Source organism: Typopeltis vanoorti, chromosome 16 (genome assembly GCF_054136105.1).
Source record: "Typopeltis vanoorti isolate ZY-2024b chromosome 16, IOZ_Tvanoo_1.0, whole genome shotgun sequence".
Classification (NCBI taxonomy): domain Eukaryota; kingdom Metazoa; phylum Arthropoda; class Arachnida; order Uropygi; family Thelyphonidae; genus Typopeltis; species Typopeltis vanoorti.
Genome location: NC_143564.1, coordinates 17,499,643 through 17,517,970, shown reverse-complemented (window position 1 = coordinate 17,517,970; position 18,328 = coordinate 17,499,643). Strand labels below are relative to the sequence as shown.

The window sequence follows — 18,328 nt, the reverse complement described above, 5'->3', positions numbered from 1 at the left end:
AACTTATTAGAATGAATATTAATATATTATAGGTTATCAGCCTTTCTTGAATTGGATTCACATAATGTCACCTCCCTCCTCCCCTTTCTCAATGGGATATTCCTTTTTATGATGCTTAAAACTAAATGATAGTCACTTCTTGTTTCAAATTTGTACATTTCTGTGTGTATGTGTTGTCTCTGTATGCATTTTTGCACATTTTATTTTAGAACTTCATATAAATAATGATAATCTTTGTCATGAAGCAGAAATCAACTGGTAGTTACTATTTTTATTAGCCCTGCAGTTTTTTCCAAAAATTTTTTTCATTCTAATGTCTGGGATTTGTATTCTGCTCTATTGTTAAACTCTCAACCAGAAACAGCTTTCCTTTTTCTCTACATATTATTGCTCTCTATAATTTAACCTTTGTCAACATGATCCTATGTGAAGATGTCTCTCATTCACTGTGTGTTTAGTATTGATTGCTAGCACCACTTCAAGCTTTAACTGATCACTGGCACCTGAATCAATCATATTTTACTTATTATTTAGCAGGATCTTATCTCTTTATTTCTTTGTACTTTGCTTAGTAATGCCAGTAATATTGACATGCCATTCCTATAATTCCTCTGTAGACTTCTTTTCATTTGATGCTTCCTTTTGACCCTCCAAATTCTGTTGAAACTGTTCCAGTAGCTTTTTTGCTGTTTTCCCTGGTTCTATTCAAAAGCTGTTGGGGTGGGGGGGAGGGTCACTTTTATCACTGGGTGGCCCTCCACTAGCATATTGTCTAATCATGTTGTACCATTGTAATGTACACTCGGGTCTCTTTTTTATGCATATCTTTTTTTCAAATTTTTATTATGTACCATTGTACATAACGAACAGTGTGTTGCAGCACATTCTGGCATAACGTGAGTAACGTGTAAGCATGTCTGTGAAGTTTAATTTTGCATGTGAGAAAGTGTTTGCTTTTTCATTATCGTAAGTCTAAATTTTGCTAATTTTTATTTTAAAGACTTAATTTGGCCCAATGGAGAAAAGAAAAGCAATTTCTTTGGAAATGAAAATTGCAATTTTAGATTGCTTAGCAAAAGGAGAGGGATTTATGGTAATTGATAAACATTTTAATTTAGGTGAATCTACTATAAGAGCAATTAAAAATAATGAAGTTGCAATAAGAAAACCTGTCATTTCTGGTTCAAAACTAAGTGCCAAATTATCATCGTACTCAAGAGATGCTTTGTTGCCAGCCTGGTTGGCCGAGTGGTCAGCGTATCTGCTCTCCAGCCAAAAGGCTGCGAGTTCGAATCCCACCATGGGCATGGATGTTTGTGATTGTCTGTGAAAATACTAGTGATGATGATGGGCAGTAGATGGTGCTGTAGATGATGGTAGTTGGTGGATTGAGCAGTGGAGACAAAGTTGTAGAGTGCCCTCCCTCAATGAGTCATTGGACTCCCTGGAGGTGTTACGTAATAATAATAATAATAATAATAATTAGAAAAAAGGAACAAGCCCTCTCAATTTGGATTGAAGAATTAACTCGAAGAATTCCTATAAGTGGTTATTTAATTAAACAAAAAGCTCTTCGGTTTTATGAAACAGATGAAGTAATTGGAGCCATCTACTTCCACTTCCCAGACTGATAAAGAATTTTCGGCTAGCAAAGGATGGCTAACCAGTTTTTTAAAAAGGAATGCATTTCATAATGTGAAGATTACAGGTGAGGCTGCAGCAGCAGATGAAGAAGCAGCCAAAAATTTTCAAGAGAAGTTAGCCAAAATTATTGAAGATGGTGGATATTGTCCCGATCAAGTGTTTAACGCTGACGAAACAGGATTGTTTTGGAAGAAAATGCCTAGTCGAACTTGCATCGCAAAGTCTGAGAAAAAAGCAAGTGGGTTTAAAGCAAGGAAAGATTGAGTAACGTTGTTACTTTGTAGCAATGCAGCAGGGGATCGAATGTTGAAATCCCTCCTAGAAAATTGATCTTTAAGACCAAGTGCTCTAAAAGATAAAGATCTAAAACAACTGCCGGCACATTGGATGGCTAATACAAAGGCCTGGGTAACAACTGCTGCATTGTACCAGAAGTGGAAACACATATGAAGCAAAAAGCTTTCGATTTTAAAGTTTTATTAATTGTTGACAATGCACTTAGTCATCTGCATTTAGAATGTCCAAATGTGCAGGTAGTGTTTTTTCCACCCAATACAACAAGAATTATTCAGCCATTAGATCAAGGCATAATTGCTACTTTTAAAAAATATTACGGTAAGCACACTTTTTAATTTATATCGGATTAACTAGAAAATGAATCATTAACAGTAATGACGTTTGGAAAAAATATTTTATTTTGAACTTCTTAAATCATGTTGCATCTGCTATCGCTGAAATAAGACCACAAACTTTAAATGCCTGCTGGAAAGAAGCTTGGCCTGGATGTGTTGCAAACAGTGCAACCATTCAAGCATCTACATTATCAGCTGAAATCATTACTTTGGCACGTGAAATTGGTGGAGAAGGTTTTGATACATTTAGCCAGAATGATGTCGATGAATTGCTTGTGGATGATGCTGTTGGATTCTGATTATGTAGATATTAGAGTAATTATTATTTGCTTCAGAATCCAACATGATTTTCCATCACAAAGGCTACATTTGTAAATATTATTTAATGTAAATAACTTAAATTATAATTTGATATCATGTAATTACCTTAATTATATCTAATATTTAATTGTTTAATCAAAGATATGTGTTAATAGTAATAAGTTTCTGTATTAAATATTATTAAGCTATTTTATTTATTGTTATGTCACTATTATAGGAACTTGTATTTGTAATTTAACTACGCATTTATTGAAATGCAAATATTCTATTTATTCTTGTTTGTGAAAGTTTAACGTTATGTAATAACTGAATGTAGTGGTATAACCTTATGTAACGTTAGTGAAAATGTTTACGTTTATTTGTTGTCATGGAAACGCGTGAAATAAACGAGCACAAGTGGAACAGAGCGAGGGCTGGAAAAAGAATAATAAAAAAATATAAGAGGTAACAAGAGAGAGATGGGACGGAAACTTGGAAGTGAAAGGAAGCAAGGGCATAAACTAGAGAAGTAGAAGTAAATGAAAGGTTCTTAAGGGCAGAAGTTAAGAGGATAATTTTTATAAATGAGCAAGGATGAAGTGAATTTTATAGTTAGCTGAAAGTGAAGCCAGCAGTAATAATAAAAGGGAAATTGATGCTGTAATCGGATAATATAAAAAGCTGGACGTTCAAGGAAGAATTCTGAATAAACCCAGTTGGTCTAGAATTGCGGCTTATTTCTGATTTGCCCTAAGGAGAACCGCACAGTGTTTTAATTAGTTTATGAGTGGTAACAAGGATAGTTGAAGTACCCTGCAGTCGATGTCTGGATTTCTGAAGTGCGATTGATAGTGTTTTAATTATAACTGTGGATAAGTCTTGTAGATGTGTTCTTAAGTGAAATAAAAATAATTTAAAAGTTTGCTCACAACGTATTTAATGTACTAGGAACTATTTCCGGTAAGGACTATCTTAGTGTATTATTTCAATGCTTGAAGAATTGAGTGTTAATTACGCTACGCTTAACCTAACCTAACCTCAACTGTGGAAACTCTTCGTGATTGAGAGTTGAAGTTAAGAATTGTTAGAGAGATATTTTCAACTTATAGCATGACTGAGAAGTGTGTGAAAACTGATTAGATAGGAAGTTCTATTATATTTATATATGTGTAGGAACTTTGTAACTCAGAAGCTGAGAAAGTGTATGTGAAGGCTTGGAAGGTTGAACTAATGTGATTGACTTAGCTTAATGTTTGACTTGTTTTTATTGTTTAAATTAGAAGTAGAATTTATGTATGTGTTATATAACTTATATTAAATGTTTGTTTTTGTTAATCAAAAGTTGTATTTTGCCTGAATCTCTTTTACTGCACCATTCATAAAATATTCGAACCAAAGCGGGTAAATTAAGTAAGTCAAATATACTCGGCCACTATATATATTAAGGAGAAATAGTTGAGGGTTGATTTTTCTTCAATTCTTGAACTAATTCAGATATAGAGTGGCACAGTCTTTAAATATAAATTTTCTCTATATTTGAATTAGAAACCAACTAGCAACTATTTTTAGGTTAAGAACATCGTAGTAAATAACATGTCGGATCCAAGGTACAGATTAAGACGAAGTAGGATCCAACATTACTTTGGCATGTGAAATTGGTGGAGAAGGTTTTGATACATTTAGCCAGAATGATGTCGATGAATTGCTTGTGGATGATGCCTTAAGTGACAATGATGTTATTGGATATTGATTAACTTTTGATATCGTCGAAAATCCAGAAAATGATAGTGAAGCGGAAGAAAAACCTGTTCCCCCTCACTGCAAATATAATTCGAGAAGGTCTTGAACTGTGCAATAAATTGGAAAATCATTTTCTTGTTAATGACACAAATTCTGAACAAGCCTTTAAATTCCAACATGAGCTGAAGAACTGTATGTCTGGATATCACAAGCCATATAAAAAATTAGTAAAATCATCATCGTAAAGTTTAATCACTGATTACATTGTCAGAAGAAAAAAATCAGCACAGAACAAGGGTGAAGCTAATTCTGTTTGTGAAGAACGATTGCCTTTACCATACAGATCTGATGTGCTGACTATCTCTTCTGGTGATGAAAGCGATTTCGCACCAGTTCGCAAACGTTGCTGAATATTATCTAATAGCGACGATAATTCCGATGAAAAAATGTAAAAAAAATTGTTACTTTTCGATAAAATTAAATGAATAAAGCTTTAAAACAAATTTAGGCATTCTTATTTTCCTGAATTTTTATAAACTTTTTTATGGATTTTAGGTTTATTTTAATTCATTGCTTCAGTTTTATGTGGTTTTAGAAAATTATGGAATGCATTCCTAATTTTTCAACGTTAGTTAGGTCTTTTTTGTGCAATTTTTTATATGTGGTTTTCTGTGGAACGTATCTACCGCATAAAACGAGACCCGAACTATGCTGTATTTCAGACAATACAAAACACAGCATAGTTAGCTAAGTCCCAAATTGTCAGCTCATCCACATTTCTTTAGCACATAAATGGATACCTAGTTATGGGTTACCCCAGATAAGGTGGTGATTAGGTATTGGCCAGAAGTACATTTGGTTCTCTGCATTCCTTATTGGCTATGTGGAAGGTATCCTACCCCTTAGGATTTCTTATGTTCATGTTATATTTATTATATGTCCTTGTTATTTATGGTAAAATGTGTTTTACTTACTACAAATACTTTTAGAATCATTTGTAGTTCAAGAGACAAAGGAACTGGAAGTGTGTGTGTGCGTGTGTGCTGGGTTGTAAATTTCAATCTCACAGATTTTGGATTTATTTATTTATTATTTTTAATGTCTAGTTTTATTATTGTTTAGTTTTAATTTGTTTGATATAAGTTATATATAAAACCTGGAATTTTGCTATTCATTTTCAAATAATATTTTATCTCAAGTCACTTTTTTTTAAATTCCATCTTTTATAATAAATTAAACTATAACTTAATTGTCAAGCTTGTCCTTCTCTGGATAAACTCAGATTTTGCCATTAATTTAAGTGGCATGGAAATATTGGGCAGATGTGAATAGGTCAGGTGTGTCTTTCATTACTGGAGGTAGGAAAGCCATCAGGTTTATACCTGAAATATGTAAGGTAGTTGATGTAGATGTTTTCTAACATGAAATGTTCATTATGGAGGTATAAAACTTTTATGTGGAACTAATTCAAAAAGCTTAAGAAGTAATATCGTATATTATTAGAATATGAACTCACTGTACTGGTCTATTGAAAAAAAGAAAGATATAAAATGGAATTTAGCATTTCTAGATTTTCAGTTTTCACAAAGCACTGCATAGGAAGTGAGCCATTGACTGGAACAAGTAATAATGTGATTGTGCTAGGTCAGAATTGTATATATAGTGATGGAGAAACTGTCTGTCATCTTTTGAAACTCTCCCTCTTCAGAAAAAATCTCTCTTAGCAGCAGCGTGTGTTCTAGCATTGTTTTTGTCAGAGTATCCCTTTCTGATGGACCAGTGATTATTATTATGGCCTGTACTTTCTGTAGTTGCCTTTCAGTAATCTAGCTGAAAGTGGAGTATGTTATTTCTTTGAAATTCCAACAAATGCATCTTATTGATACCAGAACCTAGAATAAGAGTTAGTTCTGGTATCTTATGGATACCAGAAACGACTGTTATTGGCCCATTATCTTATTGATACCAGAAGTGATAACTAACAAGAGTTGATTCAGTAATTTTGTGTGTTCCTCTTTTCATTGCAGATCCACTTTTCATTGCAAATAATAATTTCTTTAAAGTGTTTATCCCAATGATTGGTGCAAAATTTTCCGTTGAAATTGGCCAAATGATGAGCTTGTTCTGGTATCAATTTGTAATGACGACGATGTTGCACAGTCTCTCTTGGAGTGTTGAATTTTTGCTGACATCTACCACTTGATTAGGGCCTTGATGACTTGGTGTAGGGTTGTTATACTGACAGTGCAAACAAGGCAGAAACAGTTTATACAAGTATTGGAAAAGTTTAATCTTTGAACATTGTGTTGTTTATAGACTTTTACAGAGTTTGTTTTGAAACTCAAAACATCTGATTTTGATAATTAAATAACTTGTTTTAATATGAAACAAAGACATCTTGTGAGTGGTAATATACTTTTGAGCCATCAAAATGTTCAAAGATGGTATAAAAAGTGGATGTTTTGCATTTCACAGAAACTAACTTCATAAGATTCAATTCAATGTCATTTGGGTCCTGAAAATTTTACCGAAAGGCACACAAGTTATAGAAGAATGTCTGCTGAACAAGACCATAGTATTGGACCACAATATTTCTGGAGATTATGTATCAAAAATCATAACATGGATTTACACATGCAATTTGTTCATGACCCATCAGAAATCAGTTGCATATTGTCATTGGTTGGTGGCTATAAGAAATGGCGCTTTCATGTTAAGAAATAAATCATTACTCTTATGCGGTGAGCATTGTGAACTTGCCCAGTGATTGTTGGAGTAGTGTAGTCTTCGTTTTTGTTTACACCTACATATCAGATTTATTTGTATTTGGTAATTTTGGATTGTGAATTAGATATGTTTTGATTACACAGCATTAACAACGTTATTCTTTAATTTGCTTTCCTTCCTTTCCCTTCTCCTTCATTCTGTTTATCTATGATCTAATGATTGGTTACTTATCAGGATGTCTTGGAACCAGAAGGTCTTCCTACCTTCCTAATCTCCCAGACCTTTGTATGGGTTGCTTATGGGTTACTCAAAAATATTTGTGGATAGATATTGAAGCAGAATCTGCTTAAGACCACTGTCAAAGTGGAGGTATTTTTTCTTTCTTTTGGGTGAATTTTTTTATTTATTATTTTACTGAATACATCTTTACAGATATATTTCCTCATTTTGTTTTTGGAAGTTCATCTCTAAAATGGCTAAAGGTATTGACATTCTTCAGGCTGTTTTTTTCCTTTTTGTATTATTTTGCATTTCTCGACTTTTTTTAAAATTTTTTTAGCATTTTCCGTTTTGAATTGGATTCTCTTTTGTAGAAAAAAAAAAAATTCTTTTTCTAGAAAAGCCAATCTTAATATTATATATGAAATTGATGAGAATTACATGTTATCTTGAAGGCATCAAAAGTATTTCTTTTTTTTGCTGTTGGGAGAGTAAATGTTACTTCCTGATTTCTTCATCCTTGATCAGTGATAGAATAAAATGTAGTTGTGCTACTTGTCATATTTGTGCAGTAGCTTTAAATGTGAAAGATTCTCCCCTGCCCCAAATTTAAGGTTTGCATTTAGCAGAGTTCAATAGCACATCTTTCCAGTCTCTGAGCAAACTTTGTCAATCGGGTCACCTATTTTTACCATTAAAAAAGCACAATTTTATGAAACATTTTGGTTTTCTTAATTGAAAAATTAAAAAGAGAAATCAAAGGTAAATATCAGGTTTAAATAAATATAGATGTTTTAAAACTACTAAAATTTGCCTAGAAATGGAGCACTGCAAAAGGAATTGATCATAAAGATGATAAAATGTTACTTTGAAAACAACAAACAACATATCCAGGAAGCATATAATAAGAAGACATATTAAAACATAAGGTAAGAAAAAAGCATCAAAACTCAAAAGATAGTAAGGCCATAATATCCAAACAGAAATACAGAAATATGGTAGTTTTAAAAATTTTGCACTGTGGCTGCTGCATAACCAAGAGAGGCTTCAGAAAGTTGAATTCCCTGTTGATGGAGCTCTCATCACAGTTTTATTTTCTTTTATAAACAGAATGTGAGAATTATAGAGGAATTTCCTTATCCATTGTTCTAAGAAAGATTCATGCAATCATAATAATTAAGAAAAGGCTAATTCAAATAATTGAAGAAAAAAATTGGAGAGGCACAACTTGTATATAGTCCATATCGGGGATTGTGGAGACCAAATCTCGATCATACAATAGCCAAAAAATCATGACAGTATAAAAATGGTCCCGATTTATTGGTGTTAAAAACACACACAAAGTTCCAAGGGGGAAAATGCACTTAAAACTTTAAATGTGTATAAACTGAACCTTAAGGAGAGTGGTACAAATTGGTAGTTATTCTGTGTTTGTTTTAATTTACAAGGCAATAATAAGAAAATAAGTAGTATATTTATTTACTTCATTCCTGATAATTTCTGGTTTTTATACTTGTTGGATAAGGAGAGGTGTTAACAAGTATTAACAAATAAGATAATTTGATCTTAAAATGACTGTCCCACATTTTTGGTAAAGTGATACAGCCCATACCTATTGAGGTTTGGGAAGTGTTTTAAAGCTTCTGCCGATTCTGAAATGTCTGACTTGTAATGACCACTGTGTAACACTTTGGTTTTTCTTCCATCTAGTTCTATGCGAAGGGATGTTCAAGGCATGCTAGTCCTGACTTGTCATAACAATGGTGCTGAATGTATTTTTTATGTCAACACATCTTCCTGTCTGTCCATAGTAAGCAAGGTCGCAAGTACAGGGCACTTCATACACTCTTGGATGTGAAACAAGGAGAGAGTTTGTCCTTAGGCAAACAGATGAGGGTTGCTAGTTTGATATGTGGTTTAAATGTGTTGTGGAGCTCATATTCATTAAACAACACTTGAGATATTTTTTCAGATTGCCCTGAATGTATTTGATAGTAACTGCTTTACAGGAGTCTTGTGTATCAGTGAATAGAGAGGATTTGAGGGACATTTAATGTTTCCTGTGTTTTTTAGGGATTATAACCATTGGCTAAAAAAAGCATGGCGAAGGTAGTGAGTTCATTAGTAAGCACAGTGTCATCGGAACAGATAGCTCTGGCTCTCTGTGTTAGTGTTTTAAGGATATCATACTGTTGGGCTGGATGATGATGCTACTGCAGAAATATCTTCCAGTATGCTAGGAGCCTCCATAGCTCAGTCGGTATAGACAAAGCCCTTTGGTTGGAAAGACCTGGGTTTGATTCCTGTCTATGATATATCTGGTCTCTTTCGACTAAAGGTGAGTTAGCCAGTCTCATATGGAGGTAGAAGGTTTTTCAGCAGGAAACTCTGGTTTTTTATCCCTCGGAACAGGCAAACTGACCCTTTAAACACACATGGATTTACAGCCATGAATACTTATGACAATATGTGGAAGAGATAGGGTCCTCACCACATGGCATTATGCCCATAGTCAACCATGAGTCACATCATGGCAGCCAACCTCCTGGATAGGAGATGACACATGAATGGGAATGCATAGGCTTTCTATGAATAGAAAAAGATGGTAGGCATGTGAGTAGTTATCTAAGTCACATGGGGGATGGTATATCTATCACCCCTCTCAGACATATTTGTATTCAGATTTGTAGTACATGTTGGTTATTTCACATTATTATGTGTCACCTCCAAGATGTCCAAGGACTGACCGTGGAAGAGCACTGTATTCTACTACACACACACACACACACACACAGAGCTTACGGTCTGTGCTACTTAATTCTCCAGCTACACACAACATTGAATGGGAAAATATGCAAACAACTGAATGAAATGGCCACGAGTTCACCCCTTTCTCTCTTCCTCCCACCTCTCTTTCTTGGCCAATTTCTACATGGATGACTTAGAAAACCATGCATTCAACACAGCCATGCTCAAACTACTGTTTTGACTCTCTATGCAGATAATGTATTTGCTTTTTAGATACCTGGTCCAGATACGTAATATACATTTCTATGCATTTAAATAGCTGGCATCCTAAAATCCATTTCACAGTGGAAAGGGAAACAAATAGCTATCTGTCCTTCCTAGATACACACCTTCCAGCCATTTTTCTATTCATAGAAAGCCTATGCATACCAGAAGATATTTGTGTAGTCATAGTATCATCCATCCCAACAGTATGGTATCCTAAAAACATTAACACAAAGCCATAACTGTCTGTTTCATTGATGCTGCTCATACCACTGAACTTGTCTGCCTTCATCACACTATTTTAACCAATGGCTATAATGTCCAGAAAAAAAAAAAAAAAAAAAACCACAGCAAAACTGTTACCATCCAATACATACAGGATACATCTGAAAAGATATCCAGAACGTCGTTTAATGAATATAAGTTTCACACCACATTTAAAGCATATATCAAACTGGCAATCCTCATCTGTTTGCATAAGGACAAACTCTACTTTTTCACATCCAAGAGTATATGAAGTGCCCTGTTACTTGCGACCTTGCTTACTATGGATAGACAGGAAGATGTGTTGACATAAAAAAATACATTCAGCACCATTGTTATGACAAGTCAGGACTAGCAGACCATGCCTTGAACATCCCTTCGCATAGGATTAGATGGACGAAAACTAAAATATTACACAGTGGTCATTATGAGTCGAGAGAAAGAGACATTTTGGAATCGGCAGCAGCTTTAAAACACTTCCCAAACTTCAACAGGTATAGCTGTATCAATTTATCAAAAATGTAGGACATTCATTTTAAGATCAAATGAATACTTGTTAACCCCTCTCTTTATCCAACAAAGGATGACACATATGATTTTAGTTTCTTGTGTTGTCCATTACACCATTCCAACTATTGACTAATTGTTGCTCTTTGTGTACTGTGACAGATTTTGTTTTCTGAAGATGCTAGGTGCAAAACCAACAAAATATCAAGAACTAAGTAAATATATTTATTTCTATATACTGTGAATTAAAACCGTTTGAAAAAAATCTCAACATGAACTGCCAACAGAGAAGTTGTTGTACTTGTTTGCAGTTATTCTTACTGCTAATTTGTAAGTTGTGTAGCAAAATGGTGATTTGATTTTTAAATAGGTGTAAGTCAGGTCATAAACATTTCCACTGTTATTTATAAACTTTGTGAACTACATCAATGAAAATGGTATTAAACCTGATTTGAAAGGATATATTAACGTGCTCTTTACATAGCTGATAACTTCTTCAGTTAATTTGATGCATCTTAAATTTTTAGCCAAAATAAATAACTCCTTTGACAAAGTGGTACCAGAAAATGCAATAAAAAAAAAAATGCAAACTATGAAAATATCCATGAAAACAGAAAGCATCAATTGCATTCTCAGTAGAGAACCCACAGAATAGGTTGTTCTGGTAAGCTATTTAAAAAAATGTGGAAATAAATAATAGTAAAGCTAGTATGGCAGAAACCAGTTGAAGAAATTGATGGAACAAGAGAGAAATCAGTCAGAAGACTAATTTCATTCTAGAAGATTTCATTCATTATAGAAGTCGATTTAAACTAGTTTAACTGGGATCAGTGGGCTTGCTTAGAAATCAGTTGATCCACTTCTTTGTGAGAGCAGAATGTTTAGAAATGTCATTATGAGTGCTTTCATTATGAAAACCTATATTTCAATATCATTGTGGGCATTCAAAAGAAAGTGATGTATACCTTTTAAATAATTCAAAAAGAAGAGTTTGATTAGCATCTTTGTCTTAAGTGTATAGTTTACAAAGATTGAATATGTCAATAAAAGCATGTTTGTGACATTTTCTGTTTCATTATTTTATATTTACATATCCAAAGAGAACTCCAGCAAAAATTCTTGGGTCTAAAGTCATTGAAAACTTGTGAGAGAGAATGGAAAAAAAAAAAATCATAGCTCATTCCAAAGAGCATTCACATTTCAAAGTAAACAGGATTAGAAGTAGGATTACAACCATGGATTTCAAGTAATATTAAGATAGTCTCAAGTGCAGGACCCTCCTTGTCTATAAAGTTTTATTTTACAAACAGTAAACAGACTTCAAAATACATGTAAATCATAGACTTAATAGACATTAACAGATTCCTCCCGACCTCTTATCCACACATGGCATTTGTTATAGGACTTGCAACCACTTATATGTGGGGTTATTAAAAAAAAATACTAGTTAAAACGATTTTAACTATCTCAGAGAGAGAGAGAAAGATATATTGCTTACCACCTCTGTAAGCAATATCGTTTATTTAGTTAAAATAATTTAGTTTTACACTAATACTTTTTTATTTAAAATAAAAGCATTCATGCAGTTCATTGTTAACAAAGAATATTTTTTATTCTTAACTGTTTATTAATTTCCATAGGATACAAATTGCTGATCAGGAGTATAAAGATGCCTTTGAAGATGAACTAAGAGCATTCAAAGATAGGGTGAGAGAACGTGCCCAGGCACGAATTGAAAAAGTTGTGAAGGAAGTTGAAGAGGTAATAAATTTTTATGTTTATATGAGAAGCTGTTTACCAGTGAGAGAGCATGCGTGAATGAAGTTATTTTTTCAAACAACCTCATTTATGAAGTTAAGTAGCATGATCCATCTTGTATATATAAAAAATGAAATAATCATTAAATTAAGATTAAACTTTCTATATTCTGAATGAATTCTTTAATGTACTATATGAGATTTTGGTTTCATAGGTTTATCAGCAGTCATCATGACAAGTTAATGAGCAGAGTTGTGCCCATGAGACATTAAGGCTTGTATTTGTGTCCTCAGTAGCACATTTCAGGCAACTGGTAACTTCAGTGGACAAGCTAGTGGGAAAGGGGGATAATTGGCACATTCAATCATTTATTCGTTCAATCATCCTTCTGCAGAAGTCGGCAGCTATGGTTCTCCGTTTCTTCATATCTTCTGCATCTCTTAAGATTTAGGACTATCACCTATTCATCACTCTGTGTCTTTCATATAATGATGTCTCTGTCTTCCTCTGTTTCCTTGTAGTTTTCTTACTGTTTTTACTCCTAAAAATGTCATTTTGTCTTCTCCAGCTTGTTTAGTAAACTTCTTTTTTAGTTTTTTCTTTCAAATACTTTGAAAGAGAAACTAAAAACCTTTTCTGTCCAGTTAATTTGCATCATTCTTCTTAGTAATAATCTCATCACCACAGCCATCGACTTCTTTCCCATTGCTTTTCTAATAGTTCTTGAGCTGTACATTAATGGAGAAGAGATATTAATTTATCAGTTATTCTTGCATTTATCTTGACTTTTCTGTTAGTATTTGTTTTATAATATTAGAGCTGTCAGATATTTGTATCTGTCTATTTGTACTGTGAAGTAAACTTTTAAAATTAAGTTTTTATTCATCTCTTTATCTGTGGTTATCACTACATCCTGTAGTTATTCATTCCCAGTGATTAGTAGTGTGATGTCTTCATTTCTTAGGTTATATTTCATCTTACTTAGTGAGATGCTTCTGTATTAGAAATTATTAGTAATAGTAGTAGTAGACAACCATAAAGTCAATGACTAATCGTGAGAGGTCTTTCATCTCTCTCTCTCTCTCTCACACACACATACACACACAGAGCTCATCATAAAATGACTTGAATGTATTCACTGTCTGTACACTAACCACACTTCCATGCAATGCATTCCAATTACCCACAACTCTCTGTGCAAAAACTTACTCCTTTGCTCACATCCTCCTTATTCATCTTCCATTAATTTGGTAATAACCCCTTACCAACTTATTATATGTCTCAATCATGTCCCCCCCCCCCCCATTGTCATATTTACTAGACTGTAATTTGCATTTTCTCAATCTGCCTTCATACTCTACATTCCAGAGACCAGAAACCGCCTTGGTCAATCATCTCTGAACTCGTTCCAACATCTTTTCAACCTTTTCCAAACCTGGTGACCAAATCCGTGCACAGTAATCCATGTGCAGTCTGATCAAAGCCTTATATAAAGGAATCATGACATGTTTCTTCCTACATGTTAGTGTTATTCACATCATTCCAAATGTGCTGTTGTCGTCCCTGAAAATTTCAGGTCCTTATCCACCAACATCCCCAGATCCCTCATTTTCTCCACCTCCTCTAAGATATCCCCACCAGTCATATACTCTGCATTTCGTCGTGTTTTCTAAAGTTTAAAATTTTACACTTTGCTATGTTGAACTGGTAGCCCGATTCATTTATTCATTGTGAAAGTCTATTCAAATCCCCTTGCAAGTTTACAACATCCATTGTACTTCTCATAGTTCTTCCCAACTTTTAATCATCTGCAAACAACTGTATATCATGATTCAAGCCCTTCCCAATATAATCTACATAAAAATTAAAGAGTAATGGACCCAAAACAGACCCCTGGGGCACATGACTGGTGACCTTCCTCCACTTAGATGCTTCCACTCCCCATACACAACTTGCTGATACCTGTCAGACTGCCAATCTCCAGTCCAATGCTAATCTACTATCCAGCTCCATCTATTCCAATTTAATTACCAGCTTGTGTGGCATTTTATCAGAGGCTTCAGCAAAATCTAAATATACCACTATATGCTTCCCGTTTATCCAATGCACCTGTTACCTAGTTATAGTAAATAAGTAGATTGCTAAAACATGACCTTCCATGAGTTTGTTTAGCAAACCCATGCTGCCCATTAAAAATAATGCTGTTGTCATCAACTCAATTCTGAATACTGGTTCTCACTAGCCTCTCTTAACACTTACCCCAACTCTAGACAACAGATTGGTCTGTAATTTGAAGCCTTAGTCTTATTGCCCCTTTATGAAGCCGAACAATTTTGTCCTCTTTCCACTCATTTGGAACTTGACAGGTCTAAGACTGAAGTTAAAGCTGTTGTTAACTTTCTAGAACATTCTCTCAAGATACGCTGTGATATACCGTTAAGTCCTACAACTTTATTAACATCGAGTTTACTCAATTCCTCATCTACCTCCTGCTCACTCACCATCAACGGCTCCTCCTTTCAGCCACTACTTTCCAGTTCTTCAAGTAAGCATCATATGGTGATACTTTCATGAGGATGCAGTAACTTTATGAATTACTTATTCAATATCTGTATTATATCCTCTTCAGTGGTTATCATTCTACCATTCTCTCCAACCAGTATCATCTTTCTATAATCATTCTTTCTTCTGCTGGGCACATATTAAAAAAACTCCCTAGGATTCCTTTTAGTTTCTTTAGCTAATTTCTGTTCATGCTGACTTTTGCTACCCTTATTTTGCAAGTTATCTCTCTTGCTTGCTCATTGTACTTCTGCAACTCAAATTCTCCCAAATCGCATGCTTCACGTCTTCATTCACCTTATTTGACCAATTGACCTTTGAAATGCATTCAGACATTACCTGTTCAGGAACTGCTGGCTGTTTCCTGAGTGTCTCATAATCACAAGCCTTATAGTTCCACATATCCCTTTCTCACAGAGGTTCTCATGTGACTAACCACTCAAGTAATCACTTCATGTTCACTCTTACCAACTGGAGGGGGAGATTCAATACCTCATTCACAATAACATCCTGTGATGAGATAATCAAATTCAAGACCCTTGATCCATGTGTATGCACTGTTACTTACTGCCTAAGGTTAGTTCATCATCATCATCATCATCATCATCAAATTCCTGCCATGTACCCTCAAGGGGTGTACAGGATATGATAGTACTACATGAAAAAAAATTACATCATTATTAATTTCCTATCTACAATTTTCCTCCAAATCAGTCTGTTACTTGTCAACACTCCAATATTATCAGATCTTATATTTCTATCGTCTAAAGCACTTTGTACCGTATCAATCCACCTATATCTTGGTCTTCCTCTCGGTCGTTTTCCTGCCAACCTGGCAGAGAACACTTGTTTTGCTAATCTTTCCTCGCCCATTCTGTTTAAGTGACCATACCACCTGAGATTAACTCTGCTAACGCATTCCTGGATGCTGACAATGTCAAGTTCTTTCCTAATATCCTCGTTTTTAATATGATACTGCCATTGATGCCATCTGTTCACGCCTATAATCTTTCTCAGGACTCTCATATCTGCAGTCTCTAGTCTTTGGTCAAGTGTTTTACTTCTGACCCAGCTCTCAGATCCATAAGTTAAAACTGGTTTGAACACTGTCTTGTATACAGCTAATTTAGTGTTCCGACTAATTTCTCTCTTATTCCATATGAATTTATTCAATTGACTTCCCACCATACCAGCTTTGCTGATTCTGTTGTCTATTTCTATATTTAATTTACCATCTTCAGTAAAAATCGTGCCTAAGTAGCTGAAATGTTTTACTTGTTCCACAGGTTCTCCATTCACAACACAGTTGACATTTTCAATGATTCTGCCTATTTTCATTGTCTTTGTCTTTTTATTGCTGACCTTCATACCATATCTATTACAAGAGCTATTCAATTTAGTCAGAGAATCTTGCAGACTTGTAGCGGATTTATTTAGAAGTATAACATCATCCGCATAAAGCAAAGAGCTGACATTAACATCTCCAATTTTGATATCATGTTTAATACCACTTTCCTTCATAATGTGATCCATATAGATAATGAATAACAGAGGGGATAATGTACATCCTTGTCTCACACCAGATTTAACATTAAACCACCTTCCTGTACTTCCTTCAATTCTAACTGCTGACTTACAACTCAAATAAAGACGAAGTATTGCTTGATATAATGCCCCATTGACACCATATAACTGCAGCGTATTCAACAGCTTCTCTCTTGGCACCTTATCATATGCCTTTTCCAAATCGACAAAACTTAAATACAGATCTTTGTTATATTCCCATGCTTTTTCGACTATTTGTCGTAAAAGTGAAGATCTGATCCTGACAGCCTCTATTTGGCCTGAATCCAGCTTGTTCTTCACCAAGCTTTTCTTCAACAATTCTTCTCAACCGTTTCTCAAGTATACTTGCAACTTGCATAGATTTTACCAAGAACACTCAGTAGGGAAATACCTCTGTAATTCTCACATTCAGTTTTATTTCCCTTTTTATATATGGATACTATGAGAGCTCTACTCCAATCATCGGGAATTCATCCCTCTGTCCAGGCTTTCTGAACATATGCAGAGCAGCCACTATAAGACTCTTATACCATCATACTTCAGCATTTCTGGTCGAATATCATCTACTCCTGCTGCCTTTCCACATTTCAAGCCTTTGATGGCTTTTTCTACTTCAAGTATGGATATGTATTCCTGACTGCATGCCTGGTCAGTGTTTTTTACCACTGTGCTGTTATCACTGCTTGTTTCATTTAGCATTTTTTCAAAGTAATTACTCCATACTTCAAGGATATCTTTTTCTCCAGTTTTCATGTCACCTTTACCATCTCTAATTCCTTTCATAGCACTCTTTCCTCCATTCTTAAGCTTCTTCAACAACCTCCAGAATATTTTGCCACCTTCTTGATATTTATTTTCTATATTCTTGCCAAAGTCCTCCCATGACTTTTGTTTAGCTAGTTTTACAGAGTGTTTAGCATTCTTGCATTTGTCTCTATATTCTCTAAGAGCACAAGCTGACTTATTTGACAGGAACTTTTGGTATGCTTTCTTCTTTTCCTTCACTGCCTCTTTAACCTCCTGTGTCCACCAAGGAGTTCTGTTTTTTTATCCTTACAAACAACCTCACCACATGCCTCTCTGGCAGAATCAATCAATGTTTTCTTCAGAGTTTGCCACTGAATCTCCAAGGTTTGATTCCTGTTCTCAAACTCTTTCATTTTTCCTTCAATAATCTTTGTGTATTTTAGTCTACAGCTCACATCTGAGAGCTGCTCAACTTTTATTCGCTTTAAAACTTTCTTACATGTTATTCTTTTCAATGTGAAATTCAATTTTATCCTGCTCAAGACTAAATAGTGATCACTTCCAATTTCAAATCCTCTGTACACTCTGGTGTCCTGCACCAGGGAGAAAACATCACTATCAACAATAACATAGTCAATGAGACTTTTCTT

General features: G+C 34.5%; 1 protein-coding gene across 1 annotated transcript in view; it reads left to right on the top strand.

Moving 5' to 3' along the window:
- Cdc37 (cell division cycle protein 37) overlaps positions 1 to 18,328 on the top strand; it is a 152,719-nt gene that overhangs the window by 109,247 nt on the left and 25,144 nt on the right. Inside the window, exon 8 of the mRNA XM_090405988.1 lies at positions 12,686 to 12,806. Within this exon, the coding sequence (XP_090262114.1) occupies positions 12,686 to 12,806 (121 nt within the window). The remainder of the gene's footprint in view (positions 1 to 12,685; positions 12,807 to 18,328) is intronic.